General features: G+C 39.5%; 1 protein-coding gene across 1 annotated transcript; it reads left to right on the top strand.

The window, feature by feature from the left end:
- The first annotated feature begins 214 nt into the window (after positions 1-214).
- Positions 215-15,889, top strand: rad54l2 (RAD54 like 2). The gene is made up of 22 exons (XM_084117958.1): positions 215-368; positions 3,077-3,249; positions 3,450-3,702; positions 4,603-4,715; positions 4,803-4,916; positions 5,616-5,851; positions 5,950-6,132; positions 6,214-6,347; positions 6,706-6,902; positions 6,993-7,335; positions 8,179-8,356; positions 8,435-8,659; positions 9,050-9,168; positions 9,320-9,429; positions 10,142-10,241; positions 10,334-10,539; positions 10,617-10,792; positions 11,691-11,887; positions 11,965-12,143; positions 12,235-12,324; positions 12,406-12,495; positions 13,449-15,889. The coding sequence occupies exons 2-22, from the start codon at positions 3,129-3,131 to the stop codon at positions 14,387-14,389; spliced, it is 4,305 nt and encodes a 1,434-aa protein (XP_083974084.1). The 5' UTR covers positions 215-368; positions 3,077-3,128; the 3' UTR covers positions 14,390-15,889.
- Positions 15,890-16,043: the final 154 nt, after the last annotated feature.

Below are 16,043 nucleotides of genomic sequence, written 5' to 3'. Positions count from 1 at the left end.
CAAACTGACAAATAAATTAAAGTAAAAGAATGTAGGCTAAACTGTGACTGACAGTCTTGTCTTAAACTTCCTTTTGTAAGTCATCCAGCTGGATCATTCTAGGCATTTACACAACACCCCACCTTGTTGTATTTACTTTTATGCAACCATCCAAGTGGTTATGAAACACTCAATGACATTCAGCCCCCCGGACCGTATGAAGAGCGGAACCATTAGACCCCGTCTGTGCGCCTGGACGGGCGTTTGAGGTCGGTGCTCGTGCACAATTCATAGTTAAAATAAAAGAATCAGTGAGTATTACTAAAAATAATATTAACTCTTCAATGAATCACAGCACAGCCGCGGGTTCCTAAAAAGGGTGTAAAAAGGTAAGACGTTGATTTAACACCGCACACGCACGTGTAAGTGGCGATAATGTGTTGTATCAGTTATATATCAGCAGAGTTAGCGCGGAAGCTAACGTCAACAAAAGAGAGCATCGCGCGCTCGTGCTAATGCGCTAACAGCTAGCGCGCTCGTTAGGCTTGAAACAATGTCGTGTTTTACACATAACGCATATAATGCGATACTAAACATCCAGATGTGTTAGTCTAACGTGGTTTTGTGCTCCTATTGTGGATGTTGGGTGAGTTTTCTGGTTGGTTGTTCTTCTCTTAGCGGCGCTGCTGGTCAAGTACAGTTATGTAAATGTGCCTCATTCACTTCAGTCCACGAAAGCGCTTTGAAACATTTTTGTGTGATGTATGATATCAAAACAGGTTAATATATACCTAGTGTAATGAAATATGAGGTGGGTTCGTGGTTTTATATGAAGACTGCGGTGTGTGTCAAGCGCAGGTTCAGAATAATCTTCACGAGCTTCAGTTTCATTTTACACACACAGTCACACTCTCATAATGCACTAGATGATGGACTTAAAGGGCTATTTAATCAAACATGGTTGGGTTAGTTTCTGTGCTCGATTTCTATGTAAATTAGAGATTAGAGAGAGTCGAGATCAGTGGGTCTGCAATAGATAGATAGATAGATAGATATAGGGAAATACAATAAAGCTGATTAATACTGTACTGAATAGATCTGAATAGCTTCCAGCTGAATTCAACATCTGGTTTCATTGAAAGTCATTGCATTTCTGCTTTTTTGTTGTTGTTGGAACAGCTGTAATGTAATTATAATACAATAAAATATTATTAATATTTTATTGTTTCTTAAAGTTTATAATAAAGTGTTATAAATCATGCATATACACAAAAACCATACCATAAAAACAGTCTATGACTGAGGACTTGTGTCCTGTAGCCACTTTATGATGCTTTCATTGTGCTTTTATTGTCAGGTTTGATTTTTGACAGCGTCCGACTTCATTCACTTTCAGTTTACAGACAAAAGCATTTTGGACAATATTCATTTTGTGTTTCATTAAAGGAAAACAGAAGTTCTACGGTTTATAATGACCGCTGTATTGCTTGCTTGAACTGAAGCGAAGCAAGCGTGTGTGTCTGAAGGTGCAGGTTGTTGTGGAACAGGCTGTGCTTGAGCTGTACGGTGTGTGTGAATGTGTCAGTGTGTCACGGCCAGCGTGGCCTACATTCACACACACCGCTCGCTGCCTTCTCTTATATAACCCTGCTTATGTAAGCAGGCCTGAATCTCTTGCTCCCTTCTGTTTTTTTCTTCTTCTAGTTCTTTCTGTTTCTTCTCTCGACACTTTTTTTTATTGGAGTTCTGTGGTTGCTCTTTGTTCTCCTGTTCCTGAACTGTTTTTTTTTTTTTTGAGTCGTAATTTTGCTCAGATTTTGATTAAAGCTGAGAATCGGACAGTATAAAGTGAATTACACAACCCTGAATTCTGTGTTAACTTTGTGTGGTTTCATTTTATAGTTACAATATTTTGCTTTCATTTACTAGTTCAGCTGAAAACTAACCATCAAGTGTTGCGGGTGAAAACTAACCATCAAGTGTTGCGGGTGACCATTTATTTTGTTTGTTTTTATTCCGAGATTGAAATCCACAAGTTTGGGGCCAGTTCTGCATTGCTATTGTACTGAATTTTTTACATACATTGATCTGATTTGTCCGTTTTTAATGCCTAAACGTTTCAGACTTATTCTATGTTGTGGCTGTTGCAAATTTAGCTGATTTTATAATGTTTTGTAGCTTGCAAACATAGATTATTGTGCAAGAATGACTTGCAATAGTCTTGAAAGCCTCAGTAAGAAAAGAATCACGTTTTGACTTCAAACCTCAAACCTTTCGCTTTGTTTTTCATTGTATGCTATCATTTTTCCAGTGGGTTTATGATTTTTTTATTTTATTTACTTCATTCATTTCTAGCTTGTTGCAAATTTTCTATTTCTGCAAAAACAATACTTTTGCTGAACAACAAAAAAATGTTGTGAAGAAAACAGATATTTAACCATATAAATGCATCTAGCAAATATAAAAATACATTGCTAAAAAATTGCTAAAACTGATCATTGATTTGTACCCAAGCAACATTTATTGCCCATTTAAAAAAAACAAAAAAAGATTAAAAATAAAAAATTTTTTTGACAAGGCAGTTAATAAATGGAAAATATACACAACAGAAAAAGGCTGCATTTATTTGATGAAAAATAGTAAAAACAATAATATTGTGAAATATTACAATTTAAAATAAGTATTTTCCATTTGAATATAATTAAAATTTAGTCCTGTGACCAAAGCTGAATTTTCAGCATCATTACTCCAGTCTTCAGTGTCACGATCCTTCAGAAATCATTCTAATATGATGATTTGATGCTCAAGAAACATTTCTGATAATTATGAAGGTTGACATTTTTTTTTATATATATAGTTGTTTTATCTGTTTATTATTTGTGTGGAAATGGTTATACACTTTTTTCAGGATTCTTTGATGAATAGAATGTTCAAAAAGCATTTATTTTGCATTAGAAATCTTTTGTAACATTATAAATGTTACTTTTAATCAATTTAATGCATTCTTGCTGAATAATAATTTCTTTTTTTAAAATTGTACATTCCCCGAACTTTTGAACAGCAGTGTCTAATAATATCATGTGTGTTTGCTGTTCAGGTGGTCTGAATGAAGATGTGTAAGTAATGCTCTTGGAGACCCAGGGGACGCCATGTCAGAAGAGGCGATCTCAGGGAGCGACCTGGAGCCCAGCCTTAACAGCGAGGAGGAAGAGGAGATGGAGGAGGAAGAGGATGGAGAGAATGATGGGGATGATGAGGAAGATGCAGGCGGTGAGCATCTTTTCAATTCATACCGGCTTTTTAACCATTATTTTATCATGCAAATACCTTTTTGAGTTTGAACTTGCTTTGATTAATACATTTAAAAGCATCAAGCTTCTGTCTGGCATCGTCATCATCATCGCTAATGCGTGCGCTTGGCTTTCTGGCTGGAAATGAATTATTGATCGCTTGGTATTTCCTCTCAACAGACCAGCCCGAGAGCCCGGAGGCCGAGGATCAAAGAGATCCGGCCAGCCCAGCACCTACCTCGCCTAATTCTAGAGACTCAAGCCCTGACGGCTTGTCCCGGCCGCCCTCCCAACCCTCGTCCACCTCACAGGCGTCATCACGTCCCGGCTCTCAACCCGCGTCCAGCCCGGACAGCCGCAGCAATACGTCTGCCAACAGCATGAAGAAGAAGTCCAAAACCTCCAAGCCTGCTCACTTGAGGAGGAACATCCGGTATTGAGCTTCATTTAATAACAGCGTGCATTAGGTCCTGCCATAGTGCTTTTGTTTCCAGAAGGTTCCAAAGGTTCCAAAAGGGTTTTCACACGCCATAGAAGAACCATTTAAGAACCTTTCAGTGGACAGTTCTTTAAAGAACCATTTTTTTCTTAGTGTGAAGAACATTTTAATAATCCATATAAACTTTTCCCACTATAAAGAACCTTGTGTGCAATGAAAAGGTTCCATGGATGTTAAAAGTTGTTCATGGAACCATCAGTAACAAAAAGAACCTTTATTTTTAAGAGTGTGGAGATTTTGTTAAAGCGTTATTTTCCATGAACCAAACCAACCGGCTACGCGGTGAATCACGACATTATGAACTTTTGATTTGAAGCAAAAAGTGTTTGGATAAAAAGAGACGTTGATTACTTAACTGTGTACTTAACGGCTTAAGTGAAGGAGAGAACTACAATCCCATGAAGCATTGAGAATGACATAATCAAAGTAAAAACAACGGTGAATTATAAAATGATTAATATATTTTAATTGTGTATATACAAATACAAATATATAAGTATTTTGACAGCATTGCGAGACTGACTCGATCACTTGGAGCTAAAGAGCTATTTTGGCGTGATTTGCTCGCCGCAACTCTCTGATTGGTGGAATCCTTTTTACAGCATTATGGGTAGTTTTTCGTCACAAATTCCACTGTTAAACACAATTACACACTGTGAAACCAGACACGCTAAGCATCAAACAACAAGAACTTTTGATCATATTCTGGGAGGATTGGCCCAGACACTGAAAATCTCATTGGTCCAAAACCCCCGCCCTGCATGTTTGTTGATCACCGTTACACTTCTAATAAAGATCATTTATCTAATCGCATCTCTCCCCTCCGGCTTGCAGGAAGCTCCTCACGGAGCATCAGCTGGAAGCGGGAACCAAAGCCGCCCAGCAGGAGGAGCTTGAGAGACGGCGGCGTCTCGAACAGCAGCGGAAAGACTTCCCGCTTCACGCCGGTGAGACTCGGCTGTTCCGCCCGCTCCTCCTCTTTCACTGTTTGTTATGTACTTAGTTAATTGGTTGTGTTGTGTCGCTGCTGTCAGATCTGTCCACTGCAGTGCCGGGTCTCAAACAGGAAGTGATCTGTCTGGACAGCAGTGGAGACGAGGGTGAGCCTAAAGAAGCCCCGCCCCCTCAGCTACCTGACCTCAGAGATGGTAAACTCAACATAAACACACTGCAATATAAAACAGTATTGTTATTTATTTTAATGACATTATTATTTACATACATTTAATATTATAATGATAAATATGCAAAATATATTTTAAGCAAATCTTGAAAAACGTATTTAACCATTTTTATTATTATTAACAATTTATTATTATTTACTTATTTTCGTTATTATTATAATGATATATTGATTTCATTATATACACAAAAAATGAGTCGAAAAGGAGTCGAATGTTTTATTAAATATGTATTGTAATAATTGTTTATATATATTATAATTACTATAATAAGTGTTTAATAGTTAGTAATAATAATAATAGCAGTAAATAATAATAAATTGTGTATATATATATATATATATATATATATATATATATATATAACATTTATTATATGTAATAAATGTTAATTAATAATATAAATAACAATATAAATGTAAATAAATGTTTAATCATTAATATATGCAAATAATAAAATAAATTCATAATGAAAAAAAGTTATGTGTGTATATATATATATATATTAGTATTATTTACAGTTTATTATTTACATACGAACGTGTGTATGTATATATATATATTTCTCTGAGTAAAAAAAAAAGTCTTCTCTAAAAAAATTCTTCTAAATTGATCTTGTAATGAGGTTTAGGTATCTTATTGTTCCTTTCTGTTCCATTGTTCCAGATGTGATTGAGTTGAGTTCAGGTGATGAAGATGCCATGCGGATAAGCAGCGAGGAGGACAACAACGAAGATCGCTCGGTCACTCCCGGCCCGGAGGAGAGTAGCGGGTCTCATGTAAATGACGCCATAAATCTACCGGACGCCCAGGGAAGGGTGCTGGTCAATATCAACCACCCTGGAGAAGAGGAGGACCTGTTCCTCGCCCCGCAGCTCGCCGGCGCTGTTAAACCACACCAGGTTCACACATTTTGCCATTAAATTAACATTTTTCCAGTGTTTTTCCGTTTTAGTTGGACATGGAATCCATTTTCAATGTCTCTTCCTTTCTCTGTCAGATCGGCGGCATCCGTTTTCTGTATGATAACCTGGTGGAGTCTCTTGAGCGCTATAAGAGCAGCAGTGGCTTCGGCTGTATTCTGGCTCACAGTATGGGCCTGGGCAAAACCCTACAGGTCATCTCCTTTATCGACATCCTACTGCGCCACACTGGAGCCAAAACGGTTCTCGCCATTGTACCTGTGAGTGGCGTTTTCAGTGAGGGATTAGATTAAATACTTCTGTCTGAGGGGTTTGCGTCTCATCTTTCCTCTCTTCTCCAGGTGAATACACTACAAAACTGGCTGGCTGAGTTTAATCTCTGGCTGCCTGCTGCTGAGTCCCTTCCCCCCGACACAGATCCAGCCCAGGTTTTACCTCGAACCTTTAAGGTTCACATCCTCAATGATGAGCACAAGTATGAACGCCGCACCAGCTTTTGTGCTTCATTGTCATAGTAAATAATGTCACATGGCTATATAGGATATATATAGGCTATATATTCTTTATGCAAAACATAATTATACAATAAAATAAAAAAAAGGTGAGATTTACCTGCAAAATGGAAAAAACAAATCACACTATATGTTTGGGATCTTTGTTGTCAATGATTTTGTGTTTTTTGATGATTTAAGAGTTAATGAATATCTGTAGTTTTGCTGAAGTTGCTACCAACACTAAGGTACACACATACTGATAAAATGTGTTGAATGCACTGCAAGTTGCTTGTAGCATCTTCTGCCGAAATGTTCATGTATTTCGTTCATTTGGACCAGAACCACAGTGGCCCGGGCCAAGGTGGTGGAGGACTGGACTCGTGGTGGAGGGGTGCTGCTAATGGGCTATGAGATGTACCGCCTGATGTCGCTCAAAAAGAGCTTTGTGACCGGCCGCAAGAGGAAGTCCAAGAAACCCGCGGGTCCTGTAATTATTGACCTGGACGAGGAGGACCGTCAGCAAGAGCTCATGAAAGGTCTGTCCGGGTTCTGCGGGTGGAAAATGCGTGGCATCTACTTCAGCTGTGGTCTTTAACAAATGTTCTTGTCTCGTCTGTGATCTTCAGGGATTGAAAGAGCGATTTCGAGGCCTGGTCCGGATGTCGTCATTTGTGATGAGGGTCACCGCATTAAAAACTGTCACGCCAGCACCTCCCAGGCCCTGAAGAACATCCGGTCACGGCGACGGGTGGTTCTGACCGGATACCCACTGCAAAATAACCTGATCGAGTACTGGTGCATGGTGGATTTCGTCCGGCCCGATTTCCTCGGTACACGGCAGGAGTTTAGTAACATGTTCGAGCGGCCCATTCTGAACGGTCAGTGTATCGACAGCACGCCACAGGACGTCCAGCTCATGAGATACAGGAGTCACGTCCTGCACAGTCTGCTGGAGGGCTTCGTGCAGAGGTGAGTTGTTGTTGTTATTATTATTAGTTAGAATTTATTATTGTTGGTTTGTGAAAATATATTATTATTATTTACTTATTATTGTTAATATTAGAATTTTTAAAAATGCATGATTGTTTATATATAATTATTATAGGTTTTGTTTAGATTTATTATTCTTATTAATGGATATTTATTGTTTAATTGTTATTACTATTATTATTAATTAACTTTAATATTTACATTTATTAACAAAAAAATATTTTATATAATTATAAATAAATATTTAATTTAGTTTACATTTATTTATTTTTAAATATTTATTGTTTACATGCATTTAATATTTATTGTTTGCATATTATTATTAAATTGAATATTAATGTTTGTTTGTAAATGTATTGTTTATATTTATTTATTTATTATTATTAATAATAATAATAATGGATATTCATTATTGTTTACATGTAATTATTATTAAATGTTTGTTCTTTTATGTAATGTTTAAAAAACAATTTACATTTATTTTATTATTGTTATTACATTTATTATAATTTACATTATTCTTATTGTTTTAATATATTATATGTAAGAATAATAATTCTTTATCACAATTTTTGCTTATCAAGTAAATATGAGTTAAATTTTTATTTATTAAATAAAAGTACTTTATTTATGTATATTGGAGAGACAGTAAGCTATAGGGGCACGGGATCAGGAAAGGACCATTGAGGCTGGATGCAAACTCTGGTTGCCCAAAGAGCTGTTGCGTTATATAGCGGAGCGCTGCCCGCAAGGCTATGGCTTCGACTCAAACTTTTTTTAGTTGGACCAAAAATCAAGCTAAACTGTTTTCTACCTTCGCAGACGAGGTCACGATGTTCTCCGGGAGCAGCTGCCGCCGAAAGAGGAGCATGTGATTCTGGTACGACTGTCTCGCCTGCAGAGGGCGCTCTATACGGAGTTCATGAACCGCTTCAGGGAGGCGGGAAACAGCGGATGGCTCGGACTCAACCCGCTTAAAGCTTTCTGTGTTTGCTGCAAGGTACGGAGACCCCAAACACACCGTCTGTTGTTATATAGTGGTCGATGTGCTCACATCTGTATTTTGTGCGTCCTGTAGATCTGGAATCATCCGGACGTTTTGTACGAAGCTCTGCAGAAGGAAAATCTGGCCAATGAGCAGGATCTTGACCTGGATGACCTCAACTCCACAAGCGGGACCCGGTGCTCCGCACCGGGAATGAAGGGCAAGTCGTCCGACCCTGCCAACAGCAAGATGGCCATGGCTCTGGGACCCCTGAACCCCTTACAGGAGAAGGCCAACCAAGTCATCACCTATGAATGGGTAAAACCTTCAACGTACAATGTGTTTATTTTTGTGGGAACACAATGAACGTGATGGCTTGGTGCGATTATCAAATCGCAAAGTCTATGATTTAATTAAATAAATATATACGCTGCATGATTCTGATGGTTTAACTCTTGAAAATGAAGAAAAGACAGCCATAAATATTAGTTTTCTAAAATATTTTTTTCAGTGACCATTTTAATTATAATATTTTTTATTTTATTTAGTAATAATAATGACAATAATTATCATTTTTATCTTTTATATATAATATATGTGCTGCTGAATAGATTTGAGTTACAATCGAACAGTTGATATGTAAATGTTGGTGGTTATATGTTAATGAGCTCATGGATATGCTGTCATTTCGTAATCTATTTGTTTTAGGCAAAAGACATCATGACCAACTACCAGACGGGTGTTCTGGAGAACTCGGCCAAGATGGTTCTGCTTTTCCACCTGATTGATGACAGCGTCAGCCGAGGAGATAAAATACTTGTGTTCAGGTGGGAAATCTATGTTTGTGTGACAGTATACCGATGTTTGCCTTTTTATCTGGAATCTCTTCTTCAGCATCCTGAACTGTCAGTCATGCTGTTGTTTTACGGTTACGTCAATGCTTACACTGGCTCATTTATCTGTGTGTGATTCTTACAGTCAGAGTTTATCAACGCTCACAGTCATCGAAGATTTCCTGAGTCGGAGGCCCATGCCGATCCAAACAGAAACTGGGGGACACAACTGGGTCCGGAACATCAATTACTACAGTGAGTTATTAAAGGTTTTGATGCCAAGTACCAGGTAGCTGAGAATTAAAAACAAAAACCGTAAAAAAAGTTTCCATTTACTTAAACTTATTTCAGCTTGTTGCCAAGGAAGTACTAAAATAACTAAAATTAAATAAACTAAAACTATAAACAATATTATTTTATAAAAATAAAATAAAAAACAAGAGAAGAAAAAAACACTCAGCAAATTACTAAAACTTTAACTAAAATGATAGTGAAAATATAAAAATAAATGTTCATTCAAAATATTAACAAAAAACTAATAGTATATCAGTGATACTAAAATGATATTGCCAAGGACCCCCAAAAGCCTAATTTTAAAGCCTCATTTATACTGTGTGAAAGAAATAAGTGCGCTATAATTTAAAATAAAAGTAATTAGTAAAAATGATTTAAGAATTATATTTTATAATTAAAGTGTGATTAATTTATAATGTATAATATCTGGAAATATCTGAGAAATGTTAATAAAATAATTATTAACAATTTAAACGTGTTAGCAATACATTTCAAAATATTTTGTAATAAATATTGACCCAAATAACTTTTTGTCATGATATTGTCTACACACCCATATTCTCAGCCTTGTTTTAATTTCTGCGTCCTGTAGATCAACTTTGCCTAAGGTTTGTCATGGTTTAGGGTGTGTGTTGTTCTTTGTAAATTCACCTTGTTTATGTCTCCTGTGCAGGGTTGGATGGGAGCACATCATCTTCAGAGAGAGAACGACTCATCAACCAGTTTAACGACCCTGCGAACAACCAAGCCTGGGTCTTCCTGCTGTCCACCAGGTGAAGAACTTGCACGTTTGTCAGCATGTTACAATATGCCACAGATAATGATGAGGTCTGGAGTCTGGACTAACAGGCTGCTGTATTCACAGGGCTGGATGTTTGGGGGTGAATCTGATTGGCGCGAATCGCGTGGTGGTTTTCGATGCCTCTTGGAACCCGTGTCACGACGCTCAGGCCGTCTGCCGCGTGTATCGCTACGGCCAGCACAAGCCTTGCCACATCTACAGGCTGGTGTGTGACTTCACACTGGAGAAGAAGATCTACGACCGTCAGGTGTCCAAGCAGGGCATGTCTGGTAAGAGAGGGCGGAAAGGTGTGTTTTGGGTCTCAATGTTGTGAACAGTTCTGACGTTATGATTGTGCGTTGGCCAGATCGAGTCGTGGACGATTTGAACCCGGTCCTCACCTTCACGCGGAAGGAAGTGGAGTCGCTGTTGCACTTTGTAGAGGAGGAGCCTGATACCAGCCATTCAGAGCTGGTCCCTAGTGAGGAGATGGAGATCGTCATTAAACAAGCCTGTCTGTTTTACCCACACCTCTTAACCAAGGTAATTTATTTGTCTGCTTTCCACACCAGCCGTTATTTTTAAAATGTGACTTTTCTAAAAATATATTCTGAAAAATTCCGAATCCAACTGTGTGAAAGCTTAGCTCATGAATATTAATTGATTTGCAGCCATTTTTCAATTAATTTTTTTTTGGCAAAAGTAGGTTGCACTGACATAGCTGTCTTTTTTATCATGACCAGCTAATGTTGTACAATTCAGCTATTCTGGGAAAAATCTAGATCCTACTATGGTGCAGAATATGGTGTACGAATATTAATTAGGTTGTACAGGCGTGGCTTAATAAAACATTTAATCACATAAGCTATTTTTTGTCTGAATTCCATTCCAGTAAACATTTATCAATTGAAGTACTCTAGACAAATTCTAAATCCTACAATAGCGAAGGCTTAGCTCATGAATGCTAATTGTGCTGAAGTTGCTTCGTAACTTCCTGGAGTGTCCAGTCATGTGAGCCGATTTCTACACCAGCTACTTGTCCGAATTAATCTATTCCAGCAAAATTCTAAATCTTCAATGGTGAAGGCTTAGCTCATGAATATTAATTAATGTGCTGAAGTTGCTTTGTAACCTTCCTAGAACATCAAGTCACATAACCTTATTTGAATCTGCAAATGTTTATAAATTGAAATATTGTAGATCCTACTATGGTCTAAGCTTTGCTCATGAATATTAATTGGCTTGTGCTTATTCATAACCTTCCTGGAGCGTCCAGTCACATAAGCTCATGTTGATCTGGATTTCACACCAGCAAACGTTGATAGATTGAAGTATTTTAGACAAATACAATGTTGAAGGCTTAGCTCATGAATGTTAATTATATTGTGCTTTGTTTGTCATTCAGTCACCTATACTAACATCTCTCTGTTTTCCACACCAGCAACCGTTCCATCATGAGTCTCTCCTGATGGACCGCAAGGATTTGAAACTGACCAAAGCAGAAAAGAGAGCAGCCAAGAAAAGTTATGAAGATGAGAAGCGGGCGTCTGTGCCGTATCAACGGCCCTCTTACGCACATTATTACCCGGCTAGTGACCAGAGACTCACCAATATCCCTGCCTTCAGCCAGAGGAACTGGTGGGTCCAAAACAGAAAAAAATATGTTCTGTTCTGTTTAAGTCTTAGATGTTTGCTTATCCAAACCTTTTTTTCAGGCGGCCCCCACCTCATTTAGAAGAGAAACCAGTCGCAAGCGTGAGGCCAGTTCAGTCCACGCCCATTCCCATGATGCCCCGTCAGGTACCCATGGGCGTCCCCAGTTCAAGCGCAGGATTCCCCGTCAACTACCTGCAAAAGGCCGGCGTTTACGTACAGCGCGTCGTCACCACCACTGGTACAGACTTTTCACTTGTAGTGCATGCTACTTCTTGCTGTGTTTGAGGTCTCAGTTTGTTTCTTCATGGTTTCATGTCTTTGCTTTTTAGATATTGTGATCCCAGGGTCCAACAGCAGCACAGATGTCCAAGCCCGAATCGGTGCAGGGGAGAGTATTCACGTTATCCGAGGATCCAAAGGTACCTTAGAAAACTGTTGAGAATGTTTACTGTACTGTAGATAAGGTTTATTTGCTTCATATTCTGTCATTTGTGCTGCAGGCACATACATAAGGACCAATGATGGGAGGATATTCGCCATCCGCTCTGGAAAGCCAAGACCATCTGAAGGAGCAGCCACAGCTTCTAGAGGTGTACTAATTTACTAATTTGTCATTTAGCAATTCTTCTGGGATAACCTTAAGGCTGAAGACCCCAGTTTATAGTCTGTTATTATGTTGTTGTTTTTTTAAGTCAGATGTGGGATGTTCCTACTTTTACATCTCTTGCTTCCAAACTTTTAGGCATTTCTTAGCTTGACACGGTCTTGAAACAAAATGCCAGATCAAAGATTAACAATTATTTGCAATACTTTTTTATTGCACTTTTCAGCAAGTAGATAGTTCTGTAAATACTGACTTGCTTGAAAAGCACCATTAATGTGCTCAGTTCATCTGTGCACATTATTCCAATTAAAAATGTTTCGCATGCCTTGATCTAGAGGTCTGTATGGGGTGGATATTTTAGTCTCTTTACTGCAATATTCTGCCCTGTATATTTTGTAATGCTCCTGCCCACAACTTTCATGTTTTGTCCCGCTTGTAAAAGCATGCCGGTAGAGGCAAGAGGAAGGTGCAGAGTGCTGCATGTGGGTACCCGACAGGTGAACTAATATTTGATGTAACGGGTGGAATAATATTTACATTGTCATTTGCGGTGCGGGTGCAGGTCGGGAATCAATAGGCACTGGCGGACTGGGGGTTCAATAGCCAAGACTTTTTGGTACCTACTGATAGGCAGCTGCTTTCAATTGGTCTGTGCTTATTTGGGTTCACACTGCGTAGTCTGAAGACCGAAATTACAATGCGATTTGAAGCGTTGAGCATTGTAGCCAATTTTTGGGTCTTTATATTTTGTGGTACTCCATTGCTTGGGGTTTCTGCATGTGTACTGACCTCTACCTTGATCAAAGTTGCAGAGTTGATTTGTAGATGGATCAACCCAGTTACTGGGGATTGAACCCACAATCTTTCGTTGACCATTCCAGATCTTTAACCATTAGTCAACATAAACATGAACTAACAAAATCTCTTTCTTTCTCACAGAGGATTCCGGCCCTTCCTTGCATTCTGTCAGTAATGGTCGTGCGTCTCCTCAAGAGCCGAAACGTTTAACCCCTGAGGCTCAGCCTCGCCCTTCGCCCCAAGATAGCCCGGAGCTCCTCCGAGAATACCACAGCAACAAAGAACCCGTTTCTGCAGTAGAGAACTTACCGTCTTTGGGAACACCCGAACCCTCGGGAGCGGACAGACCCATCCAGCACCCAGTTCGCGTCACTGAGCAGCACCGGCAGCTCAGCAATGACATTGCATCATCTATGGATGTTCAAAGTTTAAAGCGGAAGCTTTTGGAAAGTCGGACATCCAAACAGCCTGGTGGCAAACGAACCTCAACGCTAGCCGGTGCACCCGGGAGTTACCCGGGATTTCCTCTAAGCAGTGGGTTTGGGTTCACGCCCATGGGGCTGAACCCTGCCTTGCTGGGTGCCCTGGGTCACATGACTCCACCCTCACTTGGAGGCAGGTCGCACCTCCTACAGCAAGCCGGTCAGGCTCTGGGCGACCTACATGCAATGTTCCCCACTGAACCGCTCGGACTTGGCCCGTCCAACAGCACTCTTTCCTCGAGTTGTTCGACCAACACCACATCCTCAACCCACGCTGGAATGCTGGCCTCTTCTTCATCCTCTGTGCCCTGTTCGTCATCGTCCTCCACTTCCTCCTCGCTCCCACCCTTCATGATGAACCCTAGCATGGCAAGCATGCTCTCTAGCTTCCCGGTACCATTTTCCCAGCCGCTGTTCGCAGGATCCCTACACCCCAGAGGCCTGTCTTCTACGCCAACCTCTGCCTCCAACTCCTCCAATTTCCTCTCTTCCTCCGGCCTGCTGGGGGCAGCATTCAGCCGCCCCGACACGCACCACTCGCTCGCGGAAAACGGCGGGAGCAGCTCGGATGACGATGTCATAGAGGTGATCGGCCAGTGATCGCTGATCGGCTGCTCCAGATTCCGTAGTTCCGAATGGAAGAAACCTATTGGATGGAGCTGAAATTATATAAATCCAAATGCTGAATATGCATGGAGTGAAGAAAGGCGATTATATATTTTTCTTTACCGTAAGGGACCAGAGCACAGGGCTAACTTGAAGAGCCCTTGTCATATCTCTCTCACGAGGGCCTAGACACTGAACTGACGAACTTCCCTCAGAGAGATTACAGAATCAAACTTAAATGTGATTGTCTTTACAGACTGTTTGCATTCATAAGAGATGACTTTAGAGATACTTAGCCGTTTGCTAGACCTTGTAGCATCACTTGGAATGAAAAACAAAAAAAATATGTGACTTTTTTTTAATTATAACTGTAAGTACTACTATTACTTTTGTAAACGGTGGTCCTACATGAATATTCATAGTCGTTTCGACCATTGAAAATCGCAGACTGGGCAACTGGGGGAATTCATAACAGTCGAATCGTAGAGCGACAGAAGCCATGCCTAGCATAAGCACCGCCGAGACCTTTTTGCTTTCCTTTGAGAAAAAAAAAAAATGACAAGGAAAACCTTACAAACTCGAATGTATTTTCATGTTAGCCTTTAAAATTTGGTGGAGGAGATGTAAGTTTAGTGCGTTTAGTTCGATATTAGCCTTAAAGCAGACAAATGGATCTGTGTTCTTGTTCAATTGCGTAGCAAACAAAATCATTTGTCGTTATCCATGGGGATCATCTTACGAATGTGTAGACTGTTAAGCGAACCCTACTAGCCGTCATTTTCTAAATTTGCGCTTTGCATCATCTGCACGGCTATTCAGTTTCATCCGTGTTGGGGCCACAGTCATGACCAAAGTGTTCGTTCGGCCATTTTGAAAAATCTTGATGTGTTTAACATTTGTGTTAATGTTGAATTGTATGCGCGCTGGTTGACCTGTGACTGATAAATCCCTCAGCCAATAACACTGTTCATTCTCTGTGCCTATTAGAGCTCTTTATTTTGACTCCTCCCACAGTCTGCTTTTTGATTGGCAGATAGCCGTGTCATGATCTTTGGCCTGAGTCTGCAGACGCTGTTATATATACAATGGTGTGCATTTGACATGATATCTTTTTTTGTGTTTTGTTACATCTTATGTATGTTGTTTTCTCTTTCAACTATGTACAAATGTACCAGAAATATTTATTTATAATGCTGAAGAGTAATTCATTTTCATTCTTTTTTTTTATTTTTTATACATTTTCGACCTTTTTTTAAGGAGAAATAAATCGCTCTATTAGAGAGACGCAGGGTTTCACCCAAACCCCCACCCCCACCCCCACCCCCATAGGCGAGTTCAAGACCACGATCTGTGAGCGATTCGGCAGTCGGGACCCACAAACACACGTGATCCCGTACAGACGCTGTACCAGGAGGTGTCCACACGTCATCTCATGTTCCCAGCAAAGGGAGTAGATTCAAATGACATTGTATTTATTAAACATTGTTTTAACATAAAGAAACTTGACTCCTCCTGTATTCAGAATAATGGTTCTCGCAGCTTCCAGCAATTACAGCTCGACTCATGAAAAGAAAAGTGTGCGTGTTGTGTGTATGTGTATATATATATATATATATTATTTATATATATATATATATATATATTTCTT

The sequence above is a fragment of the Abramis brama genome (assembly GCF_963993115.1).
Source record: "Abramis brama genome assembly, chromosome: 6".
Lineage (NCBI taxonomy): Eukaryota > Metazoa > Chordata > Actinopteri > Cypriniformes > Leuciscidae > Abramis > Abramis brama.
This window is presented reverse-complemented; position numbering and strand designations above follow the sequence as displayed.

Bases quoted from the DNA above. Each gene is read 5' to 3' on its own strand.
- rad54l2 (XM_084117958.1), top strand. From the start codon at position 3,129: ATGTCAGAAGAGGCGATCTCAGGGAGCGACCTGGAGCCCAGCCTTAAC. The intron at 10,540-10,616 runs GTAAGAGAGGGC...TGCGTTGGCCAG, and splicing joins GTCCAAGCAGGGCATGTCTG to ATCGAGTCGTGGACGATTTG. The intron at 11,888-11,964 runs GTGGGTCCAAAA...CCTTTTTTTCAG, and splicing joins GCCTTCAGCCAGAGGAACTG to GCGGCCCCCACCTCATTTAG.